Source organism: Leuciscus leuciscus (assembly GCF_965113295.1).
Source record: "Leuciscus leuciscus genome assembly, chromosome: 22".
Lineage (NCBI taxonomy): Eukaryota > Metazoa > Chordata > Actinopteri > Cypriniformes > Leuciscidae > Leuciscus > Leuciscus leuciscus.
Window position 1 is genome coordinate 2665107 of NC_138746.1, and position 17882 is coordinate 2682988.

The 17882-nt window shown below is 36.4% G+C and overlaps 1 protein-coding gene across 2 annotated transcripts in view; it reads right to left on the reverse strand.

The window, feature by feature from the left end:
• egln1a (egl-9 family hypoxia-inducible factor 1a) overlaps positions 1–17882 on the reverse strand; it is a 28518-nt gene that overhangs the window by 6745 nt on the left and 3891 nt on the right. For both annotated transcript variants that reach the window (XM_082153466.1, XM_082153467.1), the window contains exon 2: positions 1977–2096. In XM_082153466.1, coding sequence (XP_082009592.1) covers positions 1977–2096 — 120 coding nt within the window. The remainder of the gene's footprint in view (positions 1–1976; positions 2097–17882) is intronic.

Consider the following 17882-nt stretch of genomic DNA (forward strand, 5'->3'; position numbering starts at 1 on the left):
TTCAAGCGTCTCCATACTTGAAAAACTTTAAAAATTATGAAATATTTACGTACATATTTACAGCGGGTCTATTCGCATGGGATTAATATCACCTGAGGTCATTTTTATGGACCTTTTTCCAGAAGGTAAAAGTCGCTGTAATCTTCACTGACATTGTCTGTAATGATCACTGAGATGCACATTCAGACGGTACTAAAATCACAGAGAAGCTCTGGTTATTATTACTCTACCCCTCCTCTCCATGTTACACTAGTCCCGTCCGAATAGGGCTATTGAGACAGTGGACTCCTATCGGTATTTGGGGATCCACATCGCTGACAGACTTGACTGGACAAAAATCACCGGAACAATCTATAAAAAGGGCCAGAGCAGACTCTACTTCTTGAGAAGACTCAGGTCCTTCAAAGTGTGTAGCAAGTGTTTCACATGTTCTATCAGTGTGTCGTCGCTAGTGCCCTGTTTTACGCCATAGTGTGCCGGGGTTAAAGCTGGAGATGCCAGAAGGCTGAAGAAGCTTATTAAAGGGTTAGTTCACCCCAAAATGAAAGTTCTGTCAGTAATTACTCTCCCTCATATTGTTCCAACCCCGTAAGACTTTCGTTCATCTTCAGAACACAAATTAAGATATTTTTTATTAAATCTGAGAGCTGTCTCACTCCTCCATAGGCTTCTCTGTTATTGAAACTTGCCGGTCCAGAAAGTTAGTAAAGACAATGTTTAAAATAGTCCAAGTGACTACAGTGGCTCAACCTTAAGTTTATCAAGCGACGAGAATACTTTTTGTGTGCAAAAACAAACAAAAATAACGACTTTGTTCAACTCTTCATTTCTTCTGTGTTTCTCTGAGTGAGTTCACGTAGTGTAACAGCGCAGCGCTTCTGGGTTGTACGTCAGAACGGAGGCTCACTATTGGCTGACGCTGGTCATGTGTGTGATGCGTGTGATGCTGGCCAATAGTGAGCCTCCGTTCTGACGTACAACCCAGAATCTGTTACAAGATTGAGAATATTTCAAGTATTTCACAAATAAAATATTAACTTATTAAATTACATAAACTGGAAATGAGTATATGTAATTTAAAGGAGGAAAAGGGGAAAAAAATATCTTAAAGCAAATTCAAGATCCATAATATCTGTAGTTGTATAGGAGAAACTAACTATAAGTATTATCTTTGCTATGCAACATAATTTATGCTTTCTGAAAATCTATTCTTGAAAAAGACCATCAGAGGAAAACAGGACCAAGGCAGCGGGTTAGAGTCAAAACCAAGCAACTAAAGGTAAATATGGTGGATTTTATGAATGAAATCGAACTATAGTCAACGAGCATGGTATACGAAAACATTGTGCGACAGGACATTTATGCAATCTTTAAATAACATATTTAAAAGGTATAATGCATTAATTGCACGATTCATGTGCGAGTGGTTTTCCAGTTGTAATGAGTCTCGTGCCTCATTTCCCTGACTCGGTAAGCGCTTTCAGTAACTCTCCTCCTGGTTTTCTCTGGAGATTACAATCTCTGAGGTTAATGGGATTAGGCCGAAATGAAGCAGGCCTACTGGCACGTATGCAGTCGCTCGCCATTCATGCCGACTGTCAGAGTCATGTCAACTTTCTATAGCGCTTATACAGATAAAGCATGCTTTAAACATGGCAAAGCCAGCCAATCTAGATCAAACTCTTCAGAATAGGATGCAATGGTATTGGGACGGATGAATACACACACTGTAGGTATATGCGTCTTTCTGGTCTTCTGTCATTTATATATACCTCATTATTTTCATAATCGTTTAAAAATATATATATATTATTTTCTAATTATTATTATTTATTTATTTATTCTCTGTTTTGATTATTGTTATCTGTATTGTAACCCGCGCTCTATCAATGTATTCCTTTTGTATCATTTTTTGTTTTATTTTATGCATCATAAAAAAAGAATAGGATGCAATGAATTACAGATGATTCACTTACCTTGGCATCCCAATTCTTATTAAGGTAATATATGCATGTGACGCATCTCCCATCGCCATTTGGGTTGTCCACATGGCGCACATATCCAGTGCCTTTAGCCGGGTAACACGCCACCATCGCCTGTCAACAAAACAGAGGAAATAGTCAGAATTTTGATATGCAAGCATCAGTATTGAGATCTATTAACTGTTTTACTCAACAGATTAGGTTAAGAATTGTGTCACAGTTAATATTTCCCATACTAGACTATGCCGATGTTGTCTATCAAAACGCAACAGAAGCAAACCTGAAAGCATTAAATGTTGCTTTCAATAAATATATGTAGATTTGTGCTGAGATGTCCATTTACCACTCACCACTGAGTAATGTAGGACTCACTGAACTCATTATCACCAGAAGCCAGAAGACAGTATCACTGGTATCAGGTCATTTTTAAATGATCCTTCTTACCTGAAGGAATACTTAATTCCATATAGACCACCAGCTATAGATTGAGACACACTGAATATCTCTCCTTCACTGTGCCAAACATCTTTAAAGAGAGTGGTAGACGTGCCTTTAAATGTAAAGCCCCCTCAGAGGGGAATAGTCTGCCTGGGTCTCTAAGATCTGTCACTTCCTTGCGTTCCTTCAAAATATCTCTCTGTTTACTTGCAAGCAAACTGTTGTGTTTTCCTCATGTTTGACTGGATTTTTGTTTTCTATACCTAATATATGGGATACTTTTTTTCCTTTCTTCTTATTTATGTGTAGCCTGGGAAAAACCCAGACAAACTTCCGGCAAATTTAGATTTGCTCTGCAAGTAGTCTGGCAAAGAGCTCATTCAAGCCCATTTCTAATCCATCGAAATCGAGGCACCAATCAGAAACGTTGGGGCGGGCTTTACACGATGACGATCGCTCTGATTGGTTTTAGGATTATCCAATTGCGCCCAGAGGCATTTGAGCGACGTCCGTTGGTGAAGCGCAGCAACTTTTAAATGCATTATTATATTCAAATTGCAAACACATGAGGACAGTCTCCATGAAAGACCCACTGGCAGATGAACGTGCTGCTACATTTCTCTCCCAAACGGTAGGAGATTAAATTAGATTTAATAGAGGATTTTAACTGTGACGAGATGATTGACAGGGCAGTTTACGTGACAGGACGCACGCGACAGATCCGTCCAATAAAGATGACGAAGTAGTATGTCCCAAAGCTTGCCTACTTTTTTGCTACACATTCAAAAGTAAATACCTTTTCTTCACAAAAAGAGTACATACTTTTATGGCGTAGTGTAACTTAGGCGAATTGGGACGCAGCATATGGCTTTACACGATGACGATCGCTCTGATTGGTTTTAGGTCTATCCAATTGCATTTGAGCGACGTCCATTGGTGACGCCCCCTTTGGAAATGAGTTATTAATGAAGCTTTGCCAGACCATAACTCAGTTACTACTGAGAATGGTCTGGTTTTAACCAGGCTAATTTATGTGTATATATGTGAGTATGTGTGTAGGTGTGAGAATGCATGTACATACATATGTGTATGTAAGGGCTAAATGTTGTCATGCATCTTAATATTACAATGTGTTTTATACATGGATTTGTTTCCAATAATGGTGGGTCGGGTGAGGCAGGATGAGGGAGAGCTCTTGTGAGTGTGAATGTACATGTGCTGTATTATCTTTGTCTTTGTCTCGAGGACCCCCTCAAAAACGAGATGTTTCATCTCAAGGGATTATCCTCAACAATACATTTCAAATTTCAAATCTGAAATATCATAAATGCAACTTTAATGAAAATAGTTACAATAGATTGTGCGCCCCTAATGACACAAACTCTTAAAGGGATAGTTCACCAAAAGCTATATTAAATGATATTAAAGAGTTATTTTAAAAAATCCAATGGCAGTGAATTGCTGTTTCTGTTTTGAAGATGGATAGATGCACTTTTATGATGGATAGATGCACTTTTATGATGGATAGATACACTTTTATCATGGATAGATGCACTTTTATGATGGATAGATGCACTTTTATGATGGATAGATACACTTTTATCATGGATAGATGCACTTTTATGATGGATAGATACACTTTTATGATGGATAGATGCACTTTTATGATGGATAGATGCACTTTTATGATGGATAGATGCACTTTTATGATGGATAGATACACTTTTATCATGGATAGATGCACTTTTATGATGGATAGATACACTTTTATCATGGATAGATGCACTTTTATCATGGATAGATGCACTTTTATCATGGATAGATGCACTTTTATGATGGGTAGATGCACTTTTATGATGGATAGATACACTTTTATGATGGATAGATACACTTTTATGATGGATAGATGCACTTTTATGATGGATAGATGCACTTTTATGATGGATAGATACACTTTTATCATGGATAGATGCACTTTTATGATGGATAGATGCACTTTTATGATGGATAAATGCACTTTTATGATGGATAGATACACTTTTATCATGGATAGATGCACTTTTATGATGGATAGATGCACTTTTATGACGGATAGATGCACTTTTATGATGGATAGATGCACTTTTATGATGGATAGATGCACTTTTATGATGGATAGATGCACTTTTATCATGGATAGATGCACTTTTATCATGGATAGATGCACTTTTATGATGGATAGATGCACTTTTATGATGGATAGATGCACTTTTATGATGGATAGATGCACTTTTATGACGGATAGATACACTTTTATCATGGATAGATGCACTTTTATGATGGATAGATGCACTTTTATCATGGATAGATGCACTTTTATTATGGACAGATGCACTTTTATCATGGATAGATGCACTTTTATGATGGATAGATGCACTTTTATAATGGATAGATGCACTTTTATCATGGATAGATGCACTTTTATGATGGATAGATGCACTTTTATCATGGATAGATGCACTTTTATGATGGATAGATGCACTTTTATGACGGATAGATGCACTTTTATGATGGATAGATACACTTTTATCATGGATAGATGCACTTTTATGATGGATAGATGCACTTTTATGACGGATAGATGCACTTTTATGATGGATAGATACACTTTTATCATGGATAGATGCACTTTTATGATGGATAGATGCACTTTTATCATGGATAGATGCACTTTTATCATGGATAGATGCACTTTTATGATGGATAGATGCACTTTTATGATGGATAGATGCACTTTTATGATGGATAGATGCACTTTTATGACGGATAGATACACTTTTATCATGGATAGATGCACTTTTATGATGGATAGATGCACTTTTATCATGGATAGATGCACTTTTATTATGGACAGATGCACTTTTATCATGGATAGATGCACTTTTATGATGGATAGATGCACTTTTATAATGGATAGATGCACTTTTATGATGGATAGATGCACTTTTATAATGGATAGATGCACTTTTATCATGGATAGATGCACTTTTATGATGGATAGATGCACTTTTATCATGGATAGATGCACTTTTATGATGGACAGATGCACTTTTATCATGGATAGATGCACTTTTATGATGGATAGATGCACTTTTATGATGGACAGATGCACTTTTATCATGGATAGATGCACTTTTATGATGGATAGATGCACTTTTATGATGGACAGATGCACTTTTATGATGGATAGATGCACATTTATGATGGATAGATGCACTTTTATCATGGATAGATGCACTTTTATGATGGATAGATGCACTTTTATGATGGATAGATGCACTTTTATCATGGATAGATGCACTTTTATGATGGATAGATTGCAGGATGGCGCCTGCGTTTGAAGTGTGGGTTAAATAACTGAGTCCACAGATTAAAGTAGGAGTTTTTTAAATCATGGGCTAATTTTCATTTTTGGGTGAACTATCCCTTTAAGATGTGGACTTCAGATGAAGTGGTTTAGGTTAAAAGCAAAGCTTCATATGGTCATATGGAGGGATGCGGCGTTCAGTTCAACTACTGGGACAGATGTGATGATGTGAACGTGTTGAGAGGGATGTTTTCAGCCCAGATCAGCATTGTCAAAGTCTCACAACAGAAATGTTTCTCACAACAGAATGTGGAAAAACAGAAGTTTTTCCACATTCTACACATATTATTATAGCAACAAACATCCCAGTCCTGCAGAATGAAAACATCCATCTCAGTTTCCTTCACTTCTGCTCTTATGTCCCTTGTTTACAATATGGAAGGATTTAAGATTGAGTGAACATTAATAAAACGCTTTTCTTCAGAACCCATGAAGGCATTTGATCAGATTTGCTTGAGTAAAAACACAAGACTTGCTTCTTAACAAAACATTTTTTTTAAACTCTTGGCTCACATGTTATCAGTTGATCTCACTATTACAAACCGGACTTAGAAAGTCCTTACTTTTTTACTTTTCAATTATTTGGGTGAATAATTTATAATAAAAAAATAAATAATTATAACTTTTTTAATTGACTAGATTTAAGTCCATATATAAATATTACCAAAATGTATAAATATTTTAAAATGTAAAAATATTTTCAATGATTAAAAATACACTTAAAAATGTTTTTGTTAGTTTTTAATTATTCGGGTGAATAAAAAAAGCCTAAATTCAATACAAATATTTAACACTAAAATATATGTATTTTTTTTTTTTCTTATTTAAGCCTTTACAAATACTACCAAAATGTAAAAATACTTTACAATTTTGATAATTAAAAAAAGTTTTTTTTTAATTAGTTTATTGAATTTTAAATGATTAAAATACACTTTTACATTTTAGGGTTTCATATTTGTATTGTTTTTTTAATTAAAAAAATGTTAGTTAAAAAAACTCAATAAATTTAAAAATACGTAAATATTAAAAAGTTTAATGTGTACAATATATACAATTTTATCAAGAAAAATCAATCTATTTAATTTACTTTTTAAATGTATAAGTCAAGTTTAATTTAATTTCATAACATTTCACTTTTTAATGATTAATAAATACTTTTTTTTTTAAAGTTACTAATTAGAGGAAATAATTTTGCTCAAATTTAAAAATATATATTTTGTTATACAATATTTTTTTTAATTCAATCATTTTAAGTCAGTACAACAAGTGATTGCATAGGCCTGTTTGGATAGCATGGGTGCAGATGGAGTCTCACACACTGCAGGAGGTCTGAGGGCTGGACCCTGGCAATCCTTTCCTGAGCGTCACAACATGTCGTGCTTCAACCCTCACAGAAGACTCGATCTGAGGCCAAACCTCCACCTCATGTGTGAGAGAAACACAGATGAACTGATGTGAACCCCGGATGCTGTTGGCCTGAAGCCAGAGGAAGCTGTGTTTTAATGATCCTGCTACGTGCAGTGCGTGAGGGACTCTCTCTCGCGCGCTCTCTCTCTCTCTCTCTCTCTCGCTCTCTCTCTCTCTCTCTCTCTCTCACTCTCTCTCTCTCTCTCTCCTTCTCTCTCTCTCTCTCTCTCTCTCCCTCTCTCTCTCTATCTTTCTCTCTCTCTCTCTCTCTCTCTCCCGCCCCCCCCCCCCTCTCTCTCTCTCTCGCTCTCTCTCTCTCTCTCTCCCGCGCTCCCCCCCCCCCCCCCCTCTCAAGAATAACCAAAAATTATTCAGACACCAGATATATTTTTGTAATTTTTTTTTACTAGTGTGTGCAGGACACTATAGTTCATTTATGTTCAAAATAAAGTTAACTGTGACATATTATACCCAGAAATTCTTCATATAGTGACTACCAGTAAAATCTATAAGAATTTGGTACCAAAAATGATTCAGACGCTTTGAGCTGATCATGTTTTGCTGAAGTGTTTTTTCTTTAATTGCTAATGCTCTTTTTACACACAGACTGAACAAAATGAAGCATTGCTTGGTGATTGGTTGAGCTAAACTGGTATTATCTAATTGTGTAGTTAAATTTAACAGCTGACAGATATTCAACATAATTCATGTGTGAGACAGTCTAACAGAAGGACGGACAAAACCAGTCAAATATCAACTGAGTTCTTGTCATATTTTATTACCATTTTCTAAACTATAGCGATAATAAACTGTGATAATGTGAGAGATGTTGAAGGTGTCTGAATACATTTAGGTTTGAGTGTATTTGTCACTGCGTAAGAGAGTGTGTGGTCCGGCCCACAGAAGAACAGGACACGGGTGCTAAAGAATCCCAGCTTTAGGTCAGTGTTGCTGAGATTTATTCTTCTCGCTGTGGGTCAGTTACGAGGCGAGTGTGTGTGTGTGTGTGTGTGTGTGTGTGGGAGGGGTTTGACTTCAAAACCAAATGACTAAACAAAAACACACGGACCGTCATGTCTTTCCACACACACTTCCCGTAAAACTCCTGAAAACAAAAGGAGCCGAAGACAAGTTCAGCAGATAGTGTGTGTGTGTGTGTGTGTGTGTGTGTGTGTGTGTGTGTGAACGGATTCATCAACAAATTCACTTCATGAATCATCACTTTAAAACGATTAAAAATATGCATTTTTAAAAATACGATATTAATCACTTGGGTATATTTAATAATTTAAATAATTTAATATAGGCTAAATTTAAAAAAGAAAATCACCAAATTTCACTAAGTGATTAAAAATAATAGCTTAAATCCATATATTTCCCTAAATTAGTTTACATTTTTAAAAGTACACAAAACAAGATTTAATTTTTTGGGGTGAATATAAAAAAAAAAAATCAACTTTTTTTTTTTTAAATATGTATTTTTAATAATTTAGAAAGTATTAACATATAAATTATTCGGGTGAATAATATTTTTTTTTTTTTACTTGAATCAACAAATCACAGACATTTCACTTATCAGTCAGTTTAATGTAGCCTAATTTAAGTTGAAATAACTTAAACATACAAGTTGATTGCACTCAAAAATTGAAGGAAGCAACTTTTGTTTTACAGTGTTCAAAATGACATAAATCTCAATTAACGAGTTTAATACTTTTTAAATGACTAAAAAACAATAGCTTAATCAAAAATTCAGTGTGCTTTTTCTAAACTCGCATTAAAGTCTGAAATACTTGATTCTGATTGGTCAAACAAGGCATTGATGAATTTTATAGGGGCGACTGGGGGCAATTGTAACAAACTTTGGTCATGTTGTTATTACTCAAAAACCTTATGAAATATTCGGACACACAAGTCAAATGTTACATGCCTCCACATGCAGGGGCGATTGTACAGCCCCCTGGTCTCCCCTAGACTATACATTCATACTGCAGCTAAATCAATATTTCATTAATTCAACATGCATTCATTTTGCATTTGGTACTTATTTTTCAAAGTAATGCATTCAACAAGAAAGCATTTTTACTCTCCAAACGAGGTTCTTTTGCCCCTCAGAAATGCCGATGCATGTCCACGGGCTTCACACTCTTCAGATCAGGCCTCCTCGTCCTCAATACTTGAGCTCTGACTCACGCTGGTGAACGTGCCGGAGCTTTTCAGCAGCTGGCTCTCGTACAGTAGATGTGTGTGTGATATAGAGTACGCCTCAGCCTTACTGTAAGTGTGTGTGTGTGTGTAGAGGCCGTTGCCGTATACTAGCGCTGTCATTCTTCCGCGTTCCTCGACGGCCTCATTAACAGGCGATCCGGACGCTGAGGGCTTTTGTTTACATTCCAGCCGCTTCAAAACTATGTCCGAATATTAACCGAGTTCCTGCCCTACGAACCATACAAACCCCCAACAGCAGGATCCCTCATTACTGAAGCGTGTTCACACGGACAGATCTATGTAGAGCGGACATCTCTGGTTCCCCAAATAACCCTGTGGTAAAACAATCAAGCTTTTAATGTTGTTTATATGTCTATTTAATATTCTTTCAGAAAAACCATGTGTAAATTCATAAGTCGACAGCATTGCTGAGTATTTCCTCCTTAAAACTGCAGTGAACCAAAGACAGTCTCAAACACACGCTTTGAAATCGCTGGTGTTTCTGACGTCACAAACTACCTTGTAACCAATCAGATCAACGTGTGATCGTCAACCAGTGGATCTCTGAGCTGAGTGAGTGGAGGCGGGGCTCATTTGCATATTCATAGAGCCGCGTATACTAAATGAGGCAAGGGTGTCGAGTTACATTTAATTGCATTGCAGAAAAAATACTTTTTTCTCAGCATATGCTTTGTTTGCAAGTCATGAAATGCCTTAAACTCAGTGTATCTAAACATGCATACAGTTTTATTCCAAATTGCATTCATTTTCATAGCAAATGTGGTTAGAGTTAAAATTGTTGCATCGCTCGACGTCTCTGACAACCTTGAGATGTTATAGGAAAATGTCTTATTGAACAACACTGACTACTTAATGTAAAAGAAAACAACAACTCATCATTATCAAGTCTGCACAAATCCTTCACATATATGATATATGCATTTGGAAGACTTGTTAACTCAAAGTCACATTCAAACTCGACCAAACTCTACCAGCAAATGAATGAGGACGTGTCACTGTTCAACAAATGAAAGGAATATGACTCGACATTATTAATCTGAAAAACAGCTGCCAGATGAAAAAGGGCATTTGTTTTGCCAATAAACCATTTTATGGACAATCACAGCTTTTAGGCTCCTCCAAAACAACTGATTATTGAAACAATAATATTTAGTTTGATTGTTTGATAAGAGAAGTTTGACAGAGTCGGAGACTCGCGCCACTGTTTATTTTTGTGTCCGATACGAAGCACACGCTCAGTAACCTTCGCTGACTCAAACAAAACTCCAAAAATAAATCATGTAAACGTAATAATAATAAATGCATAAATAAACTGAGAAACTTAGCACTCAAAAGTCAGCGAGGGCACTGCATACATTTTCAGAATCTTATACATTTCCTTGTATAAAACAAATAACAGTAACTTTATTAGTTTATTTATTTAGTTTTTTTTTTAGGACAAAACTTGGAGGCTTGAGGAAAAGAAACTGAGCCTTAGAGCTTGAAGGGATAGTTCACCTAAAAATGGAAAATCTGTCAGAATAAAATCTGAAACTTATTTTCTTAATAATTTTTGGGTTAACTATCTCTATCCCTTTAATGATTGATAGATATAGTACATATATATGTGTTAGATATATTTTAGAGTGATGATATCAAACACACAGACCCTCGGGACAGAATATAAGGAAAAGCAGGAGGAAAAGGAGGATGAAGAAAGCAAACACCAGCAAAGTGAGAATAACCCATAATCCTGGAACAACTTTAGTATCATACAATCCCTATCCCTCATCTATCCTGGAAATCAGAGGGAAAATTGTTGGTCAAGACACTGAACACAGTCCTAACCCCAAAATATGAATGGTTAATAACCTTTTAACCCTCGGGTGCTCTTCGTCATTTTTGACCCAAAAAATGTAGGTTCGTATTTTTTTTTTTTTTTGTGGCATGAAACTTGGTAAAGGTTTTGGCACTTTATGTGAACACACACAAAAAATCATGGACATGATTCGAAAAGGTTAAATGGCCCTGAAAAAAACGAATCGTAACATTCAAAAATAAGTGCATTGGAAATGGGGAACATTTCATCTAGTGGAAGCGTTCGGTACTGCGCCCAAACGAAATATGACTGAAAGCTCATTTTTTTAGATATCAACCACATATTTCACGCAGTTTTAGAGTAAACGTGTTTTGGAAAATATATATTTCATACAAAAACCTTTTCAAAATGTTTTTATAACAAAAAACGTAAAATTCTATAAAATTCTTGAAGTTCACATTTAAAAAAAAATTTCGTCAAAAAAAAAAAAAATGTATGACAGTTTAAGTAGGAAATTTCATTTTCAGGTCTGCATTAATATGATTTAGTATCATAAAATTTAGAACCTTGAAAAAATAAAACATTTTACAAGTTCATTTTATTTAAGTTTTTCTATGTCAAATTTCACATTTAACTCAAATGTCTTTGTTATTGTTCGTTGACATTTATTAGCAATTTCTGAGCGAAAGTTGTTTCTACATCAAATTTGTTTGTGTAGTAATTTTTTGAGTAATGAACTTAAAAATTGGTGTTTATGCACCAAATTAAGTTTCTCTAACTCAGAGTAGTTTGTCGTTTGAACTTAATTTCATTAGTTGTCATGAAAAAATGCAAACAATATTACAATGATGTGCATCAAATCAATGGCGCATATACAAATAATGATCGTCTATGCACTTTGTAAAAAAAAAAAAAAAAAAAGGGTAGAAGAAATGAAATGAGCCAAATCTGAGCCACTGATCAGTTCAGAGCCAATGAATTCTTGCCAACATAATTAACTCCTCCAACACTCAGGAAATGTGCTGTCTGAGATCATAACCCCAGACCTAGACAAATAAAGTAATATTTTGAGACCCAGGCAATGATTATGTTGGCTCTTGAGACTCCAACACTGAATACTGCTCATATTTAATCAGCCATAAGACATCCACAACAACTGTAAGCATGCCATTTCTCTCAGAAACCCCTGGTTCTGTTAACCGTACATGTATGTGATCTTGTGATAAGCATTTCGCAGACGTCTAGACATTAAGTCAGAAGAGCTTTGGCTCTACCTTTCTATCAACTGGAGAAAGTTGAGTGATTATGCTTTAAGATGTTTGGCATTCCCATGACACCAGCACCTCCGGCATCCTCTTTTCCTATTCGCCTCTACAGCTGCAAACTGCCAGAACAACACACTCTTCTCTCAAGACGGATCTTGGATCTCTGCCTCGGGAACTCACAACCAAACAGCTTAACATGCAAAAGACATTTAAACAATGCATTAGATCACCAAACCCACACTCTTAAAAATAAAAGGTCCCTTAAGTAGGTTTGTGCAGCAATTCAGTTCAATTCACATTTATTTGCATAGCGCTTTTCACAATACACATCGTTTCAAAGCAGCTTTACAGAAAATGCATGAGTGCTAAATTATGAGTGTGAAAATGCTAAGTTATGCATTTCAGAAATGTACATTTACAAAGTCACAGTTAGCTAAAAATGTATTAATTTAAACAATGTAATAATTTAATGCAGATATAAGGAGCTCACTGAAGTAATGGATTCTTGTTTGTTAACACATAAAAAATGTTGCAATGCCATAGAAGAACCATTTTTGGAAGAACATTTCCACCTGTCATCATCACTATAAAGAACCTTTTGTGGAATGTAAAGATTCCGTAGATGTTAAAAGCACATTATGTAACTTTTCACCACACTAGAGGTCGCTCATTCAAAACAAAGGTGTGTAGCTTGATGACGCCTCGCAGAATCATGGGAGTTTTTGTCTTGGCCTCTACAGCCGGTGGAGAATACGATGGACTCGGGCTGAAATCATTCATGGATGACCGGTAATGTATTAAAGATTTATTAATGTTACGAAAATCGCTGGAGAGGAACGAGGGCGCTTGAGCGATTGCTAATGAGAGACGAGTGCGACACACAGTTGAGCTTAAAGCACAGAGTCAGACACTTCTGCTTCTTCCAGTCATACGTATGTGGGGTAAAGCAGCGCTGTTTTATCATATGAAGCCCTATTCGGACGGGACTAGTTTAACATGGAGAGGAGGGGTAAAGTAATAATTACCAGAGCTTCTCTGTGATTTTAGTCCCGTCCGAATGTGCATCTCAGTGATCAATACAGACAATGTCCTTCAGTAAAAAGGTCCAGAAAAATGACTTAAGGTAACACTAATCCCGTGCGAATAGACCCGCTGTAAATATGTACGTAAATATTTTGTAATTTCCTGTTTAAAAGTAGTTTTCCGCGTTTTTTCGAGTATGGAGACGCTTGAAGAAGCATCAGTTGCGTTCTAGACGCTGGGACGAGTCTGTGGCAAAACTCAAGTGTTTTCCACACAACATTCAGATCAGAGAGAAGATCGACAGCACTTGTTAGAGGCACGAAACATCTTTTAGCGTTAGGGAAGTGCCTATTACCAACACAATCCAATCTGAAGTTAATTAATACATTGTTCGACTGGAAATAGCTGTTTTATAAATACAAATATGTGTAGTTTGCGCACATGATATCAGGAAGCAGCGTAATACACACATGATGACAGGAGTGACGGCGGTGTGTAAATGGAGTTACTCTCCCACTTCTGCTAGTGTTACTGAGATCTCTTATCCCGTGCGAATTGGCCATTAATATTACAGACGTCCTGTGGTAAAATGACATTACTCCATCTACCCTTGTAAAGTTAATTCCGTCCGAATAGGGATTTAGATGCATCTGAGTGGCGGCGACTATATCAGACACTTGTTAAACACTGCAGTGAGCTAGATCGATATTAGGTACACTCTAAAAAATTCAGGGCTGTTTTAACCCAAATTTGGGTCAAATATGGACGAACCCAACCATTGGATTAAAAACTTTAACTTTGTCCATATTTGACCCAAATTTGGGTTGAGTGTATGGTAGGGCTGCACGATTATGACAAAAATGATAATTGTCGATTATTCCCTTGAAATTGTAATTGCGATTATTAACTACGATTATCATAATTTACATTGAATGATGTTTTGAATAGCTTTATGCCATTGATTGAAGCTACTGCATGCCATTTTGTTATATCAAAATACAAGCTGAAAACACTCTTCCAGAAAATAACTTTTTTTTCTTTTCTATAGCATTAAGCCTCAAATGCCAAATATAATTTATTTATTTAAAGAGAAACCAAACCAAAGTAAAAAACCCTTAAAGGTGCATTGTGTAATATTTGTTGACAGAAATGCAATATCATATACATAACTATGTTTTCAGAGGTGTATAAAGACCTTACATAATGAACCGTTATGTTTTTATTAGCTTAGAATGAGCCATTTATATCTACACACACCGCGGGTCCCCTAAATGGACAAACGCGTTTCGTCACTATGTTGTTCTTCATGAAACACTGACACAATGATGAACAAGTGACAATAATATTCGCAATAACATCATTTTACTGAATAGTTAAGTAAACCTAATTTCTTAATTTATCTTTGTAAAGAAACCGCATTGATTAACTGGCTACTCTCTGCTGTCTCAGACGACATCACTTCCTGTCGGCCACCGTAACTTCTGTTGGTTGCAATTCGCAAACTCACCACTAGATGCCACTAAATATTACACACTGCACCTTTAAAATAAGCCGTAGAAAGAAAAACAAAAACACATCTTAAGCACACAGAATAATGTAAGTGAAGTTTTTTTGTTGTTGTAATTGCACCTTTAAACGATTACATAATTGTGGCATCCGTAATTGTAATCGCGATTACAAACTCGATTAATTGTGCAGCCCTAGTGTATGGTAAAACATGGTACTCGCCAGTAGCGGTTTTAGGCACGGGCGAACCGGGCAATCGCCCGGGGCGGCATTTTTGGGGGGGCGGCACCGCCGGCACGAGCAGAAAAAAAAGTACAAATCTGCGCCGCGAAGCGGTTTTCTATTATCTATCATTTCACAGTGTGGGGAATTGCCAAATTTGCGCCCCCTGCAGCTGCCCCTGCTTGCTGAGAAGATGCCGTGCACAGAAGCTGTTTGTTTGAGAAGGGGAAAGGGGAGGGGGCGCGGAGGCGCGGGCGCGGATGACAGTTCACCTCTGGGTCTCTCCCAAATGGAACGGACAAGGGGGGGGATCCATATAGTTATCGAAGTTATCAGTCACACCTCGACTTTCTTCCAGATAACGTACATTTCATTCATAATATTATAAATACGGGCCTCTATATTTCCTGCACATTTTTGTTTTTCTGAATGGTCTGAATGGCTAATAAAAATAGGTAATACAAAACGATTACTTGGTCACCACCACCAAGGTGAATTGGTTTAGTCTTGACTTCTGGTCGTGACTCGTGAGCGTGAGTGACAGTTATGGGGGGATAGCAGGGGGGCGCTCGAAAGGGGTCTCGCCCAGGGTGTAATTCAATGTAGAACCGCCACTGGTACTCGCGGTAAATCAAGAAAACGAGATTCAAACAAACTGTGTTGAGCTGTATAACAATGATTAGTTTTCTGTCGATGAAAGTATCCACACAGTTGCTCACCCGTCCGATAAAACATATTCAAGCGTCTTTCGTGTTTCCATGGTTTCTACAAAATATAACCGGAAATCGAGGGTAACGCGGGTATGATGTCATTGATATGTTAAAACCGCTTATTTCTCTGGATTTAAACATTCTTAGAAACATTTGGGATAATGTAAGTACACAAATCAACAAAATATATAACATTGTTCAAGTGGTTTTTGAATATTTTGATCCAAAAATCTTACATAGTGTGCCTTTAAAGGTTCTTCGTGGATTGCGTGATTAAAAGTCTTCCTCTTTTTTTTTTCTTCCTTCATTGACTGTTGTTAGATTGGTCTTAATGCAGCCACACGCAGAAATAGCCAAATCCACATGACTTGTTGCAAAATTGGGTCAAAAGTCGGTAAAAGCAGGACTCTCTCCATAAGCATTGTTTGCATAGATCCACACACACACACACACACAATGAAGTGTGTACACAGAGAGGCTATTGTAAAGCTGCATACCATTACAGCAGGTCACGTTACAGTAAAGGACTGGCTGTCGGCATCATTAACTATAAGCTCATGACGTTTTAACCCCGTGTGACATTCTTTCTCCTGTGGAATTGAAAAGGAGAAGTTTTAATGAACGTTTGCTTCAGTGATGAAGTCAATAACGTCCAACACCGCTGGTTCTCGTGTGTCTCGTACTCAAAGGGTCATTCAAGTTTAAAAGAGATTTGACTATCAGTGAATAATGATTGTAATTCTCAAACAAAAATACTTGGATAATTCAGCGAACAAGTCATTTGCACTGTAAAAAATGTCCATCTATCACTTATCGATATATATTTTTGAGAAATGAGCGCTATATGTTCATAAGCATGAGAAAAATAATGCTTCATTGATGAAGACAGTCATTGCAGGGTTGATATTTCTGTAACAAAATGCATGAAGTTGGCTAAGACGTGCAGTGTAATATCAGACTCATGAATGATGAGACATTCATGGTCAAAGAGCAGAGAGCGAGGAGACACAAATAGTTGTGCCGTCCTTTGAAAACAAGGCAAAGCGTGAGAGCAACATTAGCACGTAATATTTTACACTTAAACGGATAGTTGTCTCAAACCTGTATGAGTTTCTTTCTTCTTTTTAAAATCATAATAGTAACACAATGATACTAAAATTACACTGTGGTTTGATAACTGGTTAATGTGCTCAGTGCATGTGATTGGAAAACTGTGATTTGGCAAAGCTAAAGAGCAGCTCTGACATGACAGATGTTTTAATCTCCTTACTTTGCCAAGTTAAAGATGTAGAAACATGCACTTGAAACGTAGAAACAGGCATTTTCAACGCTGCTTTAAAACTATATGCATTGTAAAAAAAAAAATGCTGGGTTGTTTCAACACTTGATTGACTCAAAAATGGACAAACCCAATCATTGGGTTTAAAAAAAATATATAAAAAAATGTAAACCCAACTGTTGGGTTTGTCTATATGTGACCCTGGACCAGAAAACCAGTCACATGGGTCAATTTTCTTAAATTGAGATTTATAAGCTGGATAAAAGCTGAATAAATAAGCTTTCCATTGATGTGTGGTTTGTTAGGATATGACAATATTTGGTCGAGATACAACTATTGAACATCTGGAATCTGAGCGTGCAAAAAAATCAAAACAATGAGAAAAAAATCAAAACATTGACAAAATCTCCTTTAAAGTTGTTCATTTATGTTGGCGATTGTGCCGCACTCACTCACAAAAATACATGTTTTATATATTTACGGTAGGAAATTTACTAAATATCTTCACGGTACATGATCTTTACTTAATATCCTAATGATTTTTGGCATAAAAGAAAAATCTATAATTTTGACCCATACAGTGTATTGTTGGCTATCGCCACAGATATACCCGTACAACT